General features: G+C 44.9%; 2 protein-coding genes across 2 annotated transcripts in view; both read left to right on the top strand.

Annotated features, from left to right (window-relative positions):
* PRDM1 (PR/SET domain 1) overlaps positions 1 to 15,000 on the top strand; it is a 690,597-nt gene that overhangs the window by 147,055 nt on the left and 528,542 nt on the right.
* SOBP (sine oculis binding protein homolog) overlaps positions 6,908 to 15,000 on the top strand; it is a 33,868-nt gene continuing 25,775 nt past the window's right edge. The window contains exons 1-2 of the mRNA XM_031552662.1: positions 6,908 to 7,025; positions 7,763 to 7,878. Of these exons, the coding sequence (XP_031408522.1) occupies positions 6,908 to 7,025; positions 7,763 to 7,878 (234 nt within the window). The remainder of the gene's footprint in view (positions 7,026 to 7,762; positions 7,879 to 15,000) is intronic.

The following is a 15,000-nucleotide window of genomic DNA, read 5'->3' as shown; positions in this document are numbered from 1 at the left end:
TTTTTTGTCTGCAAGCCTTAGCTAACTATAACCAACATGCAAGGATTCTTTTTTCCTGGGTGTTGTGTTTTGTTTTTCTGCCTCCCCATGTCTCTGGCAGGCTGATTGGAAACATGTGATTGCCCTGTGCAGCAGCCTCTTATCTGTGCCTGGGAATTCTTGTAGGAAAAGCAGTGGTGGAAAAGATGCTTGAGCTACCTGACTGTGAAACGCACAAAGTGCCCCAGAAAATGTTTTCATCCTATGAACTGTAACACATGAGGAATGGGATGAGGGAGAGAAAGCTTGTTGGGAATGATCAGCTATGCTGCTGTGAACTGCCCATTACCAAAATGGAATCTGCTGGGAAATCTGTAGTATATTTTAATTTCTTTCCTGGCTATATTTTAGGCTGTGCATTGAATAAGTTACAATAACTGTCAGGCAGAGTCCATTAGTGTCTCTGAATTGGACCTGCCATGAATCAGAAGGGGGATTAGCAGGACAGTCTCAGTGTTATGAAGGTCTCATGCAGCTGTGACTTGTCGAAGAAGGGGCAATAAACAAAGTTTTTTTTCTTCCAGATTATCTCAGTGTGATGTTTTTGTTATCATATTTATTCTCTGACAATTCAGAAGTGGTTATTAAAAATTTATGATACGGGTAAAGGTTTGTGCAGTTTGAAAAATGAGCCTTCGTGGCAGCCACCTGAACACGTCCTGTATATCACTGTGCTATGAAAGCTGCAGAAACTGCATGGTTATTATCTAGCAGAGGAAGGAAGAAGGTGTATAGGTCTGTAAAGTAAAGGGGAAAGGAGACTTAATGGGGAATTTTTCTTTGAGAGCAGAGGGCAGTTCCCTGCCTGGACTGCTGACTGGAGGCTGGGCCACTTTACCCTGCTGGAGAGTCCAGGACTCTGAGCTGCTCAGTAATTCACTTCTTCCCATACACATTACAGCAGTGGACCAGGGCAGCAGAAGCTGTTGTTCCATCAGTTTCTCTTTCCTGATATAGGGCAAAACTGGAAGCTGTCATCAGTTTTGGCCAAGTTTTTTTTTACATGATAGAAGGGGCTATGCATGTACAGCAGTGCAAGCTGTATGAAAAGTGTATGACTCTTGATGAGGAGCTCAGCAGAAAATCACAGTTATTCTCTAAAGAATATGAAACAAACCTAGAGAAAGAAAATGTGTATTGAATCCATAAAGCCAATTTTTTTTTTTTCTTGTGTGTGTGTGTGCGCGTGTGTATGTTTTAAGTGAGTTTTAAGCACAGTAGGAAGAAAGTTGTGGGTTTACTGGACACCAGGGTAGTACTGTTGTTAGCATTTCCTTTTGATTCAGTTATAATATTACCTACATTACAATAGAATGTGCAGATTGCATTTTAAATATATACTGTGGTTAATTTTATACCACAAAATTGAGTGAAAAATTTAATACAAAAAGCTGAATCGTTCTGAGCCACAGACCATGAAGAAAAGCATTATTTTAAAAAAAATAAATCCACAAATATCTGTTTATCAGATTTCCAGGCACATTTGTTCAAAGTTTTTGGTGTGCTTCTGTTATGCAAGAAAATGAACATGACATTCTTCAGTTGCTCTGACAAGGCTAATTTCAGAAACATTGCCCTATCATTCCACAGATTGGCACTTTCTCCTTCTTTGTCACAAGGCATTTTTCTGGGGTAGCTTTTCTCAGCAAAACTGCCTGTTTCCCAAGAGTTTTCACACCTTCAGAAAGGGACAATGAGGAAGAGTGGGCTGGATTTGGTTAGAATAGCAGCTTTGACCCAGTGACCATTTATTTTTAAAGTCAGAGAGTGTTTCTTATGTCAGCACAGGGGAGGAGGTTCCAAGATGTTCTGAATGATGCCTTTTCTCCAGTTTTAATCACACCAGTCAGATCCCTGGCACCCCAAGTTATTTCCACAACAGCATCAACCCTTTCCCTAAACTTGTGGATTTGAAACACCTTTCTGATCTAGTCTGTCGTCAGTGCTGTTGTTTTCAGACTTTGTATTCACTGTTGGCAGTTGTAGAAATTAAATGCCAACTAAAATTTGGACAAAAATTGGAGGCCTTGTCTAAGTTCACCACCACTGGTTGTGGACATACAATGGTAAAGCCTTAGCAGCTCTTTGCAAGAGGTGGGCTGCCAAAGAGGGTCCCTGGCCTTGCCTAGAGTGTCTGCAAGGAGTTGTGCCTCAGATTCTGTTTGGAGATGACCTCTTTACAAGGACATCTCTCCTCAGTGACCACATGGCCTTGCTCGCTTTGAAGGGTACTGCAGCACAGTGGCCTGTCCTATAGTATATGGAAGCCGGGAGTAGCTAAGTGCCAGGGAGAGGTTTCAAGAGAGGTGTGGGCAGATCTCTGCAACAGAATGGTACAGACCTGCCTGCCTGCAGCTGCATGCTGAGAGAGCCACAGTCCCCAGCTCTTGTGCTGGCATTGGTAACTTCTCCTCTTGCTTCAGTTCACTGGAGGCTTCCTTCAAGGGAGCAAAAGAAGCTAGCAGAAGCCCTGCTGGTTTTCCTCTGCACACTTCATAAAGAAGTTACAAGAAGGCACATTCCCAATTTCTTTTTAACTTCGTAGATCACCTCCAGCAGACAGATTGTCTCGTGGACCACTTCCCCTCCCCTTGGCGATCAAATAACATTCCTGTGGTGGCTACAGCAGTTGCTTACATGGAAAAATAACATTAGGAAAGTATTTAATGTATTTTTAGCTGTCTTTAAATGCATTTTAGCAGCTGGAAATGAGGGAAGTTAGTACCATGTGGCCCACAGACTCTCCGTAGCCCACCACCAACTGTTCAGAGCTGCTCGCAGCAGAGAGCCCCTCTATGCTGGACAGGCTTCTTTCACCTGGGGAGGGCCCAAGGTATGGGATGGCCAAAAAATGACAACTGTGGAGGCTAGTGGGTTGCGTGCAGCTGCGGGATGTGGTGAGCCCACAGGTAGTGTTGCTCTGCCATTCAGGAAAATCTGGGAATCCTTGTGGAGAGCAAATTTCTCATGAAATATTAGCGGGAGGTCTTCCTTGAGAGAGGGACTCGTTCCTTGGGTGCACAGTGCCAGGGGTCCTGGACAGGCTCTGCTGTGGGTGCAGGGCCACAGTGCTCCCACCAAGCCCCAGGCCAGAGTGAGCCCGTCCACATTTCTGGAAAGAATACACTCAACAGATGGAAGTGGAGTACTATTTTTACCGTTGCTGGTGCAGCGAATACAGAGACCATGACAATTGATTATGTGGGACAACAGCAATCCACAGGAACTGGAATTTCAAGGATTAGGGTCTCCCCAAGGATTTCCTTCAAGAGATGCATTTGGAGGACGAGGAATTCCTCACCCCTCTGGCTGGAGAGATACTTCTGTGGGGAATGTGGAGGCATGGTGCTCTGCCCCATCTGCAGCCAGTCCAGGACAATAGCACTAAGAGCAATGCAGGCTTCTCATCACAACAGGATGCCAGCCTTACAGCAGTTGTCTGTGCTTCTCTAGTGATGATGTTTGACTTGCCACGGCTTTTTTTGTCCTACCAGAGACACTCAGCCTGCCTTTAATATATCTAGGAGTGGCTGCCACGTGTTTCATCCATTTTAAAGGACATTTAGGGAAATTAGATGGCAATTTTATACTGAGTAAGCAGGCTAATATTCTGTCACTCTGCATTACTCAATCGGACGTTCCTCCTAGCAAGTAGATGTTAGGTGTTTTCATTTAAGTGGCATTAAACTTTTGTGGACCTAGCATTAGGATTTTATTGCAAAAGCATTGTCCCGTTTTAGTGAAAGCTTTGCATTAACAAGTTCCATCTTAATAAATTATTGTGTTCAGCCTGCCTTGTGACTTACACTATCATGAGATCCTACCCTTAGTATTAAGCTACAAGCACAGATTTCCTTTTCCAGTATTAAGACTGCATAAAAAGGCACTGAAGCGAAGAAATCCCCAATCTGGATCAAGATATTTTTTCTCTATGAAGAAACAAATATCCAAGCAGAAATTGAAGCACTTTGGAGAGGAGGAAATCCTACTGTAGATTGTTCTTCCTCCTTCTTGTTAAAAAAGGAAATTTTGACTTGATATATAGTCTGTTTCCAAACTACTGGCATCTTTCACAAATATAGGCTGCTTGGCTGATGAGCAGATAGCACAGTTTGTGTAGCCAAAGATAGTTGTCATGATGCACTTATTAATGAGTACACACTGAACATCAAATGCTGTGCTATTTTCAGAGAGGTCCTTTCAGATCCCTCTTTCTGTTCTTTTTTTGATTTTATTTTTTTTTCCCCTTATTGTACTGCCATTTTCCTCCAAAGCTCAGTGTCAGGGAACAACAAGGGAAGGGACCTGGGAGAGGAGGTGCACTCACCCGTCCCACTTTGTCAAGTCAGGAGCTACTCTGTGCATGCTATTTCTGACAGATGTTTGCCTAATCTGCTCTTAAAAATCTCTAGTGATGGGGCTTTGACAGCCTCCTTAGGCAATCTATTCCAATGCTTTGCTGTACCTATCATTAAGACAGGTTTCTTGATATCTAACCTGCAATTAAAGGCCACAATTTCCTCTGCCACCCGTCATCATGTTGAACTTGCAAGTCAAGCCAGCCTCACAGAGATGGCTGTAGTTCCCTCCATAGATCTTCCCGGCCATCAACACGCCCTGGGTGATGTGCTCTCCTTTGCTAGCAGTCCCTGTGCTGAGTTCCCCTCCTGGATGGCACCCTGCCGACAGGCAGCTACCTGCCAGCTGGGGCTGCTCAGTGAGGGATTTGGAATTCCCAGGAGAGGTGTTGCCGCAGAAAATTTGAAATAGTTTTCTGCTGATGAAAGTGAGAGTGTTAACTGTGATCCCAAGGTGCAGAGTAAGAGCTGAAGCCTTTATTGTCCTGGAACAAAATGTGCTATGAGAGCAGTCGCCATATATTGTATACATGCATTCATTACATCTAGCACTTTGGACATGCACTTTTTGTTGAAAGCATTTCTGTAACAGTATTGGGGTTTAAAAGCATTTTAGAAAACAGGGAGATGACAGGTTTGATTTGCTTTTTTTCAGCTGCATTCTTTTGAACAGTAGCACTCAAAATGCACTCCATGGCAGTGGGGCTGATGGAGAAGCTGCAGATGCCAGCGTGCTGGGAGCGAGGCAGAGAGGCAGGGCAGCTGGGGCAGGTGCCTGCTGGTGTACAGCAGTGACAGAGAGGGACTCAGCACAGATACAGGCATATCAGAGTGCTGCAATGACACGATAAACTCTGAGCCGCTCTTAATACGCTTATAATGGTGCTGAACATTGTAAGGGTGTTTCCTTCTACAAATTATTTACAACTGGAAGATGGTAGTGATGGATTCATGTGAGGTAGCTGGGGAAATAGGTCTGGCTGCTGAAAGCAAGTATTTTATCCAGTGAAGAGGAGCTAGCCAAATATACTTTTGCTGCTTAAGTAAATGATAGCAGTATGCTATTCAACTGGTTTTGAGACAAGGAAATTTTGGTGACATCTGAAGTAAGGAAAGGCAGGAGGGGAGCATGTTGCTGGCAGCAGCAGCCTTTGTTGAACCAGCAGTTTTGGTAAGTGGCTCAAGGTCAGCGGGCTTTGTCTCTGTGTTGTGACACGTGCATCACAAACACCTTGCTATCCATTTCACTTTGCAAGGTGTGTGCACTGGGACAGGGCCCCAAGAGACAGGTTGCAACCTGCAGCCCGGCACGTGCGCAGCATCCAGTGCAGCCCCAAGACATGGCTGCACAGCTCTGGGGCAGCACTCCCAGCTCTGTGCAGCACCCATAAAGCCCCATGTGAGGTCTTCAGAAGGTCTCTGCCACCTGGCTGCATGCAGGTGCAGCCATTTCTGCAGGGCAGAGCTGCTGCTGGTGCTGAGCTGTGCATGGCATTGGGAGGGCATTTGTGTCCCGCTGAGTTCTGAATTGCTTGGAAGGGCCTCAGCAAGCTGGCTGTGTCCCTTCACCCAGGCTACGAGATGAGAAAATGATTAAGTTTGTTTTCAAAATGAGCAATTTTATTTTATTTTTTTAATAAAATATGTTCAGATTTGGACTTGGTATTTGATGCAGCATGGGAGGGAGATGTATTGTGTGAGACACGGTTCAGTTCCAAGTTAATAATTAGAAGAATACATTTAAGCCTTTGTCAATATGAAAGGGATTTGGGGCGCTCGGGAATGCTTTGCCTCTTCTTTGTGGTTAGAAGGAAAATTGTAAAACATTTTCCAAACGGCAGCTATTGAGGCAGCAAAATAGAAAATATATATAAGCTACTACGACACACACATTGTAAGCTCTTTTTCTATTTCCCGATAGTAGATGCTGTTTGAAAGATACTTTTGGGCAAAGTTTGCACTTTTAAAAATTGCATTGTCTCCATTGGGCAAATTTTGCTAATGCCTCAGGACAGCCAGCAGAGAGCTGAGGTGCAGCTGGTGTAACCTCGTCACGTTTTCCCAAAAATTCCTGCACCGCTCACCCGCTGCTTCCCTTTCCCAGCCCTTCTCCAGAGGAGAGGCAGAAGCCTCTCTGCAGGCGAACCAGCCGTGCAACGTGCAAAGTGCAAATAGCTTTCACAAATGCCAACGACTAAAAAAAATGTCCTTGTGCTGGCAGTGTGACACGTGCAAACAGGCAGCTCACACCACACCACGCAAGAAGGGACAATGTGGGAGCGCTGCTGCAGCCGTGGAGATGCTGTGCCCCGGGCCTGGCCGTCACCTTCCTTTGGGGACTGGAACCGCATCGTGCCCCCTACTGCGTCCCCCCCACATCCCTTCCTCGGCCCCACTCCTTCCCCCACCCCTGGCTCATTGGGGCTTATTTAAATACGCTGGCAGGGAGCCAGGATCTCATCATTTTAATGCAGTGTAAAATGGAATGTGCATAATTATATGCAAGCCATATGCGAGGGAGACAGCTCAGCTGTGAATTTCGGGAGGCTGCGAGAGGGAGAGAGCGAACAGTCAGGGATCAGATGAGACGGAGCGGAACAGAGTGCAAGTGTCACCCAAATGAACAGTGTAATGAGTGCTCTGCCGACACTCCTCCTCTCACCCTCTTCTCCCTTTTGCTTCAGCTCAAAACCCGAAAACGCTGCAGATGAGGAGGAAAATGCTATATGCAGGCAGTGTTGCTAATGGGCTCTGTTAATGTCTCCATTTAAACTTCGGCTTTCTTAATTAACAGTGCAGCTCCAAATAACCAGTAACTTTTAATGCATCTTCGTAATTAAATATTTTTCCCGCGTTTGATGGAAGGGTGGCTGCTCTCGCGAGCTGATTGCTCCTTTTGGGTCTTCGCTTAAGCACGGAGGGGGAGTCCGTTTGTCTACAATAGTGTTACATGTAAAATATGACTATGAAAGCTGATTTATTTTTTTGGCCTTGCTGTTAAACTGAAAATACATTATCTAGGGATTGCTTACGCATGTCAAAAAGTTGAAACGAGAACGTATGTAATGTAATCCTGAAAAATGCAATGAAGTAAATGGAAACCCTGAAGTTACTCACGGTTTCCAGCTCAAATATTTTGTTTTGGGTTTGTCCTTTGTTGTTCTAATGATTATTCTGCGATGAATTTGCATGTTCAACCTAAGCTGTGTAAGAGAACGGCATCGCAGGTTCTCGTATCTAAAAGGTGTATTTAAACAAACTTTTTAATGATGTTGTGTTTGGGGATTCCCGTCTGTTTTAATGATCTGAGCTGTTATGCTTTTAGCTATTTTTTTTCCTTCCATTATTTGTAAGTCCCTAAATAGGCCATTATATTTCCCTTCAGGCTAGAGATGAAGATGGACATGCTGAAAATTTTCCCCAGCAGCACTATGCTAAGGAAACTCCAAGACTTGCCTTCAAGAATAACTGCGAACTACTTGTAAGAATAACATACTTACAACAAGTCTAGATTGTTACTTTAGCACAGTGAAAACCGTTTTTCTTTCTGAAAGGCTTTTGTTCATTATGCCATACATTATGAAATATTACTTTTTTTTTTTCTTTTTTTCTTTTTTCTTTTTTTTTTTTGTGTGTTTCTGTTTAGCATTCTAATGCTAGTTCTGGTATCCGTGAACGATTTAAGATCTTGAATTGCTTGCCAATCTCGTATGTTTGATGTCAGAATGTGAACAGCCTCGTGGTGCTGCCTGGTCCCATGTGGTGCAAGGAGACAGCCAGACCAGTGCCCCAAAGCTCTCACCCCCATCCACTCAGTACACACGGCCGTAGGGCTCAGAGCTTCCTCGCCCGCAGCCTCTCCTCGCTGCTCCTCTGCTGCGGGGAAAGAGCAAAAGCCAGGAAGCACTGATGGGGAGCCTGCACTGAAGCACAAGTTGAAGCACAGCCACTATTAGCTGCAAAGGGATCTCAGTTCCAAAGCAGGGTTAACTCTGTTCATTTCAGCGTTTGCAGCTAGGTGAGATGAAAGGGAAGCAGGAATGCCTATTATATTTCTATTAAATGAATCTGTTGGGACCTAATGTTCTTGATTAGCTTGCGAAAATGACTGCTCTACCATGAGTTTTTCTGTGTACCTAGAGTAAATAGAAAATGAATTGTAGTGTATGTAAAGGAGATTCATGCACTGTATTTGAAAATGGAGGTTGAGATGAATCGGTAGATCTCTCCCTCACCCTTCTTCTTGGCCTCACCTACATAAAATGTGTCATTTGGCTAAATGGAAATATTTGCAGAGAACCAGAACACAGGATTAGATTTTGAAATAAGCTGAAACAAACGATAGTGCTTTTGTCTTAATTATAATAGCCAAGAGAGGGATAGCAGAGGAACAAGCTGCATTCCCAAGGCACTGAAGCCTGTGCAAAAGGTGCTGACCAAATGCCAGCATTGATCCCCAGGTGGGACAGCCAGGGGAGCCAAGATGCTGAGCTGGGATAACCCAGCATGAGAACTGCCGCTAGACTGGTGCAATTTGTAGAGATGCCCACACTGCTGTCCCTTTGAGATGGGCTTGGCATCCACACTGGTGGACCACAGGCTCATGTACTGCCAGCATCCTGAGTGCGAAACCAGCCCCTGTGGAGTCATGACAATGTTTTCAGGACCACACGTAACATTCGGAAGAGTTGGCTGGTTCCCAGTGTAATTTCCTTAAACAAAAAGGGACTTGAACCTTTTGACCTGGGATTGCTTCCTCTTTAATCCCTTGCAAAGCTGCTGGTGGTTTCAGGGGCAGCAAGGTTACATGCTAAAGTGAGGAAAGTAGACAAACACAAAAAGAGATTCCCTATGGTAGTCCCAATTCCGTTGCCTATTAAGTGGAGGGGCTTCATAACAGCCATGCTTAATTACTGTGCCCTAGCTCAGACTGAGTGTGAGGAACCATCCCATGCCCCTGTGATGTCCCTGAAGTCAGGATGGCTTCTGAGTGTTGCTGAACTTCAGAACTAGGGTCATAAGACAGCACAATGGCGTGTATACAAAATAAGAAATATGTTGTTTTGACTGAAAATCTGCTTTATTTTTAGCGCAAGCTATGAAAGAACCAATTAACCTCCTTTGTACTGTTAAAATCAAGCGTTCTTTCGATGCCCTGTTAAATACTCCTTTATCAGTATCCATGTAAGTTATTGCATTATTGTATCACTTCTGTACCTGGCAAAAGCTCAAATCATCCAAGTTAGTCTTTCATATGCTTTTTTGGACAAGTTTCAGTTCTTGTTTAAGGAAGTAATAAAAGCAATTTGTCATAGTCATATTTTCCTATGCTATTGGAAACAAAATTGGCAGGGATGTAACCCATACTCAATTCGTCGATAGAAACAAAAAAAAGTAGACAAACAATGAATACCTCTGCTATCTTTCAAGATGCATTTTAGGAACTGATAGTGGATGTACAATGGTAGGACTAGGCTTAGGGGGAAGGAGGAACTGTGTCAATTTTTTGTTGAAGATGCTACATGTTTCACAGAGAGGTAGTGCTTTTTTCTTAATGTTTGACTCTTCTTTTTTTTTATTTTTTTAACAGTGATGTATTCAAATGTGCTTGAGAGTAAAATGAATGTCACAGAAACTGTCCAGTAAGACAGCATCTGTCTCCTGTGGCCAGTTGGAATTCCTGGGTTTGTGCTAGCAACTGTTTCCTTGGGAGGGATGAACCAAAAATATGAAAGAAAGGAGTGGGGACACCTGCTTCCACTAAAAAATATTTTCCTAGTGGTAAAAACTTACCCAGGCTCTAACAGTGCAAGTCAGGCACTGCCTGAGAAGGAGTGGATAGCTGAGATTCTTAAAGGAAAGAGAAACTGAAAGTAGTTTATGCTTTTAAGAATGAGGAAATCCTTGGAGTTTTCTTAGTGCAGTTGAGTGCTGCGGTAGCCTGTCAGGTGAGCTGGGAAGCCAAGGCTCCAAAGTGCTTTCTTTGCTGTAGGGTTCAGCTGCCGTTTTCGAGCCAGGCTTGCTGCACTGAGCGTGGGCTGCGGGCTGGGGAGATGCTTGTGCTGCGTGGCGCTGGCAGGCGGGTGCAGGGCTGGGCGCTGTGGGGCTGTGCATGGATGTTTGCCCGAGGGAGCTGTACTACACGGGCTGCATGCTAATAGCCTGGGTCACGGGCACCAGAGAGAGCTTAACTCCTGAGTACTTGGGGGGATTCGAAAGCATGTCAGCCTGCAGTACTGCGAGTCATGTGCTATCTTCACTGCTCACACCTCGGAGGAGGAGATGCTTTGGTTAGAGTGATGCAGCTCTGATGTGTGTTTTTTTATGAGAGACAGCTTGATAGGAAAAAGGAGGAGGAATGAGTTATAATTTGTGCAACATAACCCTCTGAGTGCTTACAGTGTACGTTAAGAAAAGCAGAGACAATTAAAGATTTTGATTGGCATAGAAAGCCATTATGCAGTTACAGGATTAGGTGAGGGCGATCATGTCCCGTGCTAAATCCAGATATGCTTTGTGTCATGTGCTGTGTTTTACAGCACAGAAAGCAAAGTGGATGAGAAGCTCCAGTCACTGAGGAGATAAATTTTCCCTGTGAGCTTTTCAGCAGCTTTGTGGATCGTGTTTTCTTAAGATTAGTTACCCATGATAAATACTGAGAAGTGCATAATACAATTTTTTTTTAAAGAGCCTGGCCAGCATGGTTTTTTGGCCAGCCACCCACCCTACTACCATAGGCACTGCCTCAGGATTTTAATTCCTTTTTCCGTGAGTGGCTGGAAGCTTTTCTTTCAGACACATCTCTTTGTTTCCACAAGGAAAAGGCAGAATTTAGTCCTCTGGAAGCTGATTGTAAAGGAGCAGTACAGTCCAGCGAATAGTGGATCTGGGCAGAGATGGGATTAGCTGCTGAGAAAGGGCAGGCTGGGATGAAAAGGCCACTGAAAAGCCTCCAGCCCTGGCCCTAGCCAGCTGAAATTCCTCAGCCATTGCCTAGAGAAAGGGGAAATCCATCTGGCACCTACCCAGGTTAGTCAGGGTAGGAAGAGCCATGCTTGGGTGCCTTTTAACAGAAGTGGTAAAGAAAAATCAACAGTTCATCCTTCCCCCCTCTGGGCTTCCCAGAATACCGAGTCAAGGTTTCAGACCAGTGTGCTGCTGTCTAAGTTCAGGAGGGTCTGATGAGTTAAGGAAATTAAATGACAGGTTGCTTTCCAGATCATTTGTTTATGGAGATGATCTCAATACCACCCACCACTCTGGGACTATATGTAAAGCAGGCCAAAAAAAACAAAAAAGCAACCAACAAAAATACAAATAAAACATGAAGAGCCTGAAAAAAAAATTCCTTTCCAGTCCCACATTCAGCTGTGATCCATGACTGTGCTGCAGTAAAGTCTTTCTCTTTGAAATCAAAAAGTCTGCTCCCAGCAATTCTGCTCCTGGAGGATAAATTTGTGACTCCAGTGTACAGTGATTTAGGAGATAGTCTTGGTGTTCGGAAGCTGTTACATAAATGACAAAAATAAACATGCTTGTTATCAGATTGAATACAAACTCACCCACAGCCATTGATCTATAATCACTAACAAATAAAGGGAGAGAAAGCTCTGAAAAGATATCTGACGCAAATACAAGTGAAGCACAGAATGCAAGCTGCTTAGATGTGAGCAGAAGGCTGTCATGGATGCAGAGGCAAGGCTGAGAGGAGCCAGAGCTGCAGAGGATGCTCCTTTCAGCTTCTGTCACACTGTTGCTGCAATGGGGAGCCAGGGTCAGGGAGCCTGGCACAGGGTGGCAACCAGGAAGGTGACAAGGTGGGAAGTCCTGACCTCAGAATTATACTTCTGGAAAGGGAATCACTTCAGTACTTACTAGACAGGCTTTAGAGGACACTGAGAATACTTGTGATTGAATAGGTCCTGTCTTGTATGTGCCTTGTAATCCTAGGCACATTAAACATAGGTATGTGTATCAGTGTACTCAGGTAGCCACAAGAATTTGGGTTTCAGAAAGCAAGGTTTGGGTTCTCTCTTTTTACAAGGTACCTGACCTATTTCCTATGCCCCAATATGGAGTAAAACAGCTATTGATTCAGTGCTGAAATGAACTGCCTGCTGGTACACTTGCAAATGCATACCCTTAAAAAAGGATCAAATCAGGGGGAAATTGCTTTGCTTATCCCCTCTTCTGCCTTTCCCCTTTTGTTGTCCACACTGCCTCCTTATTCCTAGCAAAGAGCAAAAGCAGAGGCTCTCCATGGAGTCCCTCTCCTTCCTTTTAGGTTCAAACCAAGAGAGGGAGAAGGAGAGCACCTTCTCAGCCTTCCCAAGGGCTGGGGAACTGAGGCTTTTTGGCCACCTCCAGCCTTCAGGGCACTACCCCGAGTTGGGTCTGAAGGAGATCCCACTGCCCTGGGGATGTAGCAGGAGAGAGCAGCCCAGAACTGGGGCACCCTGTGGTGGTAGTACCCACCCACCAGCCAAAACCTCCACACCAGAGCCGACTGCTGTTCTAGTGACACCTGTTTTTTGCTGCCTCTTTCCTCTGGTACCAATTTTTTGTTGTTTACCAGTGGGTTTCATCAGCTTCTTGATCAGTTTGCGGCCGCAGCCCGGAGGCACCCCATAGCACACTGTCAGCTGTGCCAGCAGCCATCCAGGCATGTGGCTGGTGGGAATGCATGGCTGCCGATGGAGAGCCCAGCGTTGTCTTCAGGGGCTTTGGAGCAGGCCCAAAGAACTGTCAGAACTGCAGTTATGGCTCTGGAACAGAAATATCGAGCAAAGCAATTTTAGCAAAAATTGGTACTGGTGTTCTTGAAAACTCAGTAATCTTTGCCACATGAAATTCAGCCTTTTCTGTGACTGAAATAACAGTGGAGCTTAGGTCATATCGTGGTCTGATCGTCTGTAACATTTCAGTTTCAAGAGCTAAATTGTTCATGAGTTAGAGCAGAATATTTTCTAAAAAGAACCTGCCCCAGACCCTACCAAACACCATCAAAACAGAACAACTTGCATTCTGCTTCTTTTCAAGCAAAGGAGACATCCCAGGCAAAATCAGCAATGATTTTTCATGGTCCTGAATTGCTTCCAGGCCAGGTATGCCATGCGTGTGCTGCATCCCTCTTGCCCTGCTCCTGGTTATCTATTTTTCTGCTCCACAGTGGAAAGGATGGTGGTGGCTCTTGTTACAGTTTACTTATGGGATTTGTGTTGGGAAGAAGTGCTTCTCTGGGGCCTGGAGAAGTTTCCTGCACCTTCCCCATCCTGCCCCATGTGCTTCCAGCCTCCTCCATGTCAGTGGCAGTCCTGTGCCTTGCCTGCCCTGGGACCTGGGGGAGGCTGCTGTTCTCCTTGACTCACAGCATTTTTAGGGCTCTGCCGACGTCTGATCCAAATCCCCATGAAATCAGTAGGATCCCTTCCATTAACTTGCTGTGAGCTCTGGATCCCACCCTGTATTCCACAGGCAAGGAAAGACAAACAACTGCCCAGAATCTCCTTCCCCCTCTCTGACCAGAAAGTGCTGTAGGCCTGCTAACAGATAACTGGAAGCATGGCAAACACAGGTTTTTTATAACATTGAATGTGAAGGCTGTGATTCGAGATGGAACCTGCAGAAAATACTGCCATGCCAGACTGAATAGTCACACTTGAGGGAGCAGCTTTGGAAATAAGACCCATGTCTCATTTTTTGGATGCACAGGACTGCTGAGGGTGGCCACCATCCACAGTTTGAGTGGGATGAGGGCCTACTCAGTGGTGGTACAGAGTGGGATTAAGCCATGTGATAGGCAGGTGCTTTCCCCAGGAATTTCCACTCAGCGTTTTTATGGGGCTGGTGGGGTGACAGAAGGTGTTAGGACCTCTGGTCTGCATACCAGCCCCATCCCCTCACCAGCAGAGCTCTCCTCAGTGCTCCAGTTATAGCCATCAACTTAGCCTGGGGTTTCTGGTTGGGCATTTTCCTTCATATCAATACAGGAGTATTATTTTAGGATGTGACACTTGACACTTTGCTTTCCTTTCCTCAGAAGGAGGCAGTTTTCTAGTTTTCGACATTATTATTATTTCAAAAGGGAAGCAAAATGCATTTGTTAAAAAGAAAAATAATTAAAATCCCATTACAGCCCCAGTTCTGTTGTCTTCCCAGAACCAGCATTAAGGTTTTTATTAATAAATGTGCAATTATTGGTGATCTCCAAATAATTTCTCCTACTTTAATTTCTCCTCACTACACTGCTGTGCTGTATTCCTCTATTTTTACTCTTTGTTTTCCTCATTTCATGTGTTTACTGAAGTTATAATTTTCGTATTATCGTAGAATCAAAGAATCCTTAGAGTTGGAAGAAACCTTTAAAGGTCATCTAGACTGACTTCCCTGCAATGAATAGGGATACCATAGTTGGTCAGATTGCCCAGGGTCCCATCCAGCCTGGCCTTGAAAGTCTCTAGGGATGGGGCATTCACCACACCTCTGGGCAACCTGTTCCAGTGCCTCACCGCCCTCACTGTAAAAGGCTTTTTCCTTATACCCAACCTAAATCTCTTGGAGCTTGAAGCCATTTCCTCTTGTTCTATCATCACAGACCCTGCCA

Source organism: Meleagris gallopavo, chromosome 2, assembly GCF_000146605.3.
Source record: "Meleagris gallopavo isolate NT-WF06-2002-E0010 breed Aviagen turkey brand Nicholas breeding stock chromosome 2, Turkey_5.1, whole genome shotgun sequence".
Classification (NCBI taxonomy): domain Eukaryota; kingdom Metazoa; phylum Chordata; class Aves; order Galliformes; family Phasianidae; genus Meleagris; species Meleagris gallopavo.
Note: the sequence above shows the minus strand (reverse complement) of the source record. Positions and strands in the feature narration are given on the sequence as shown.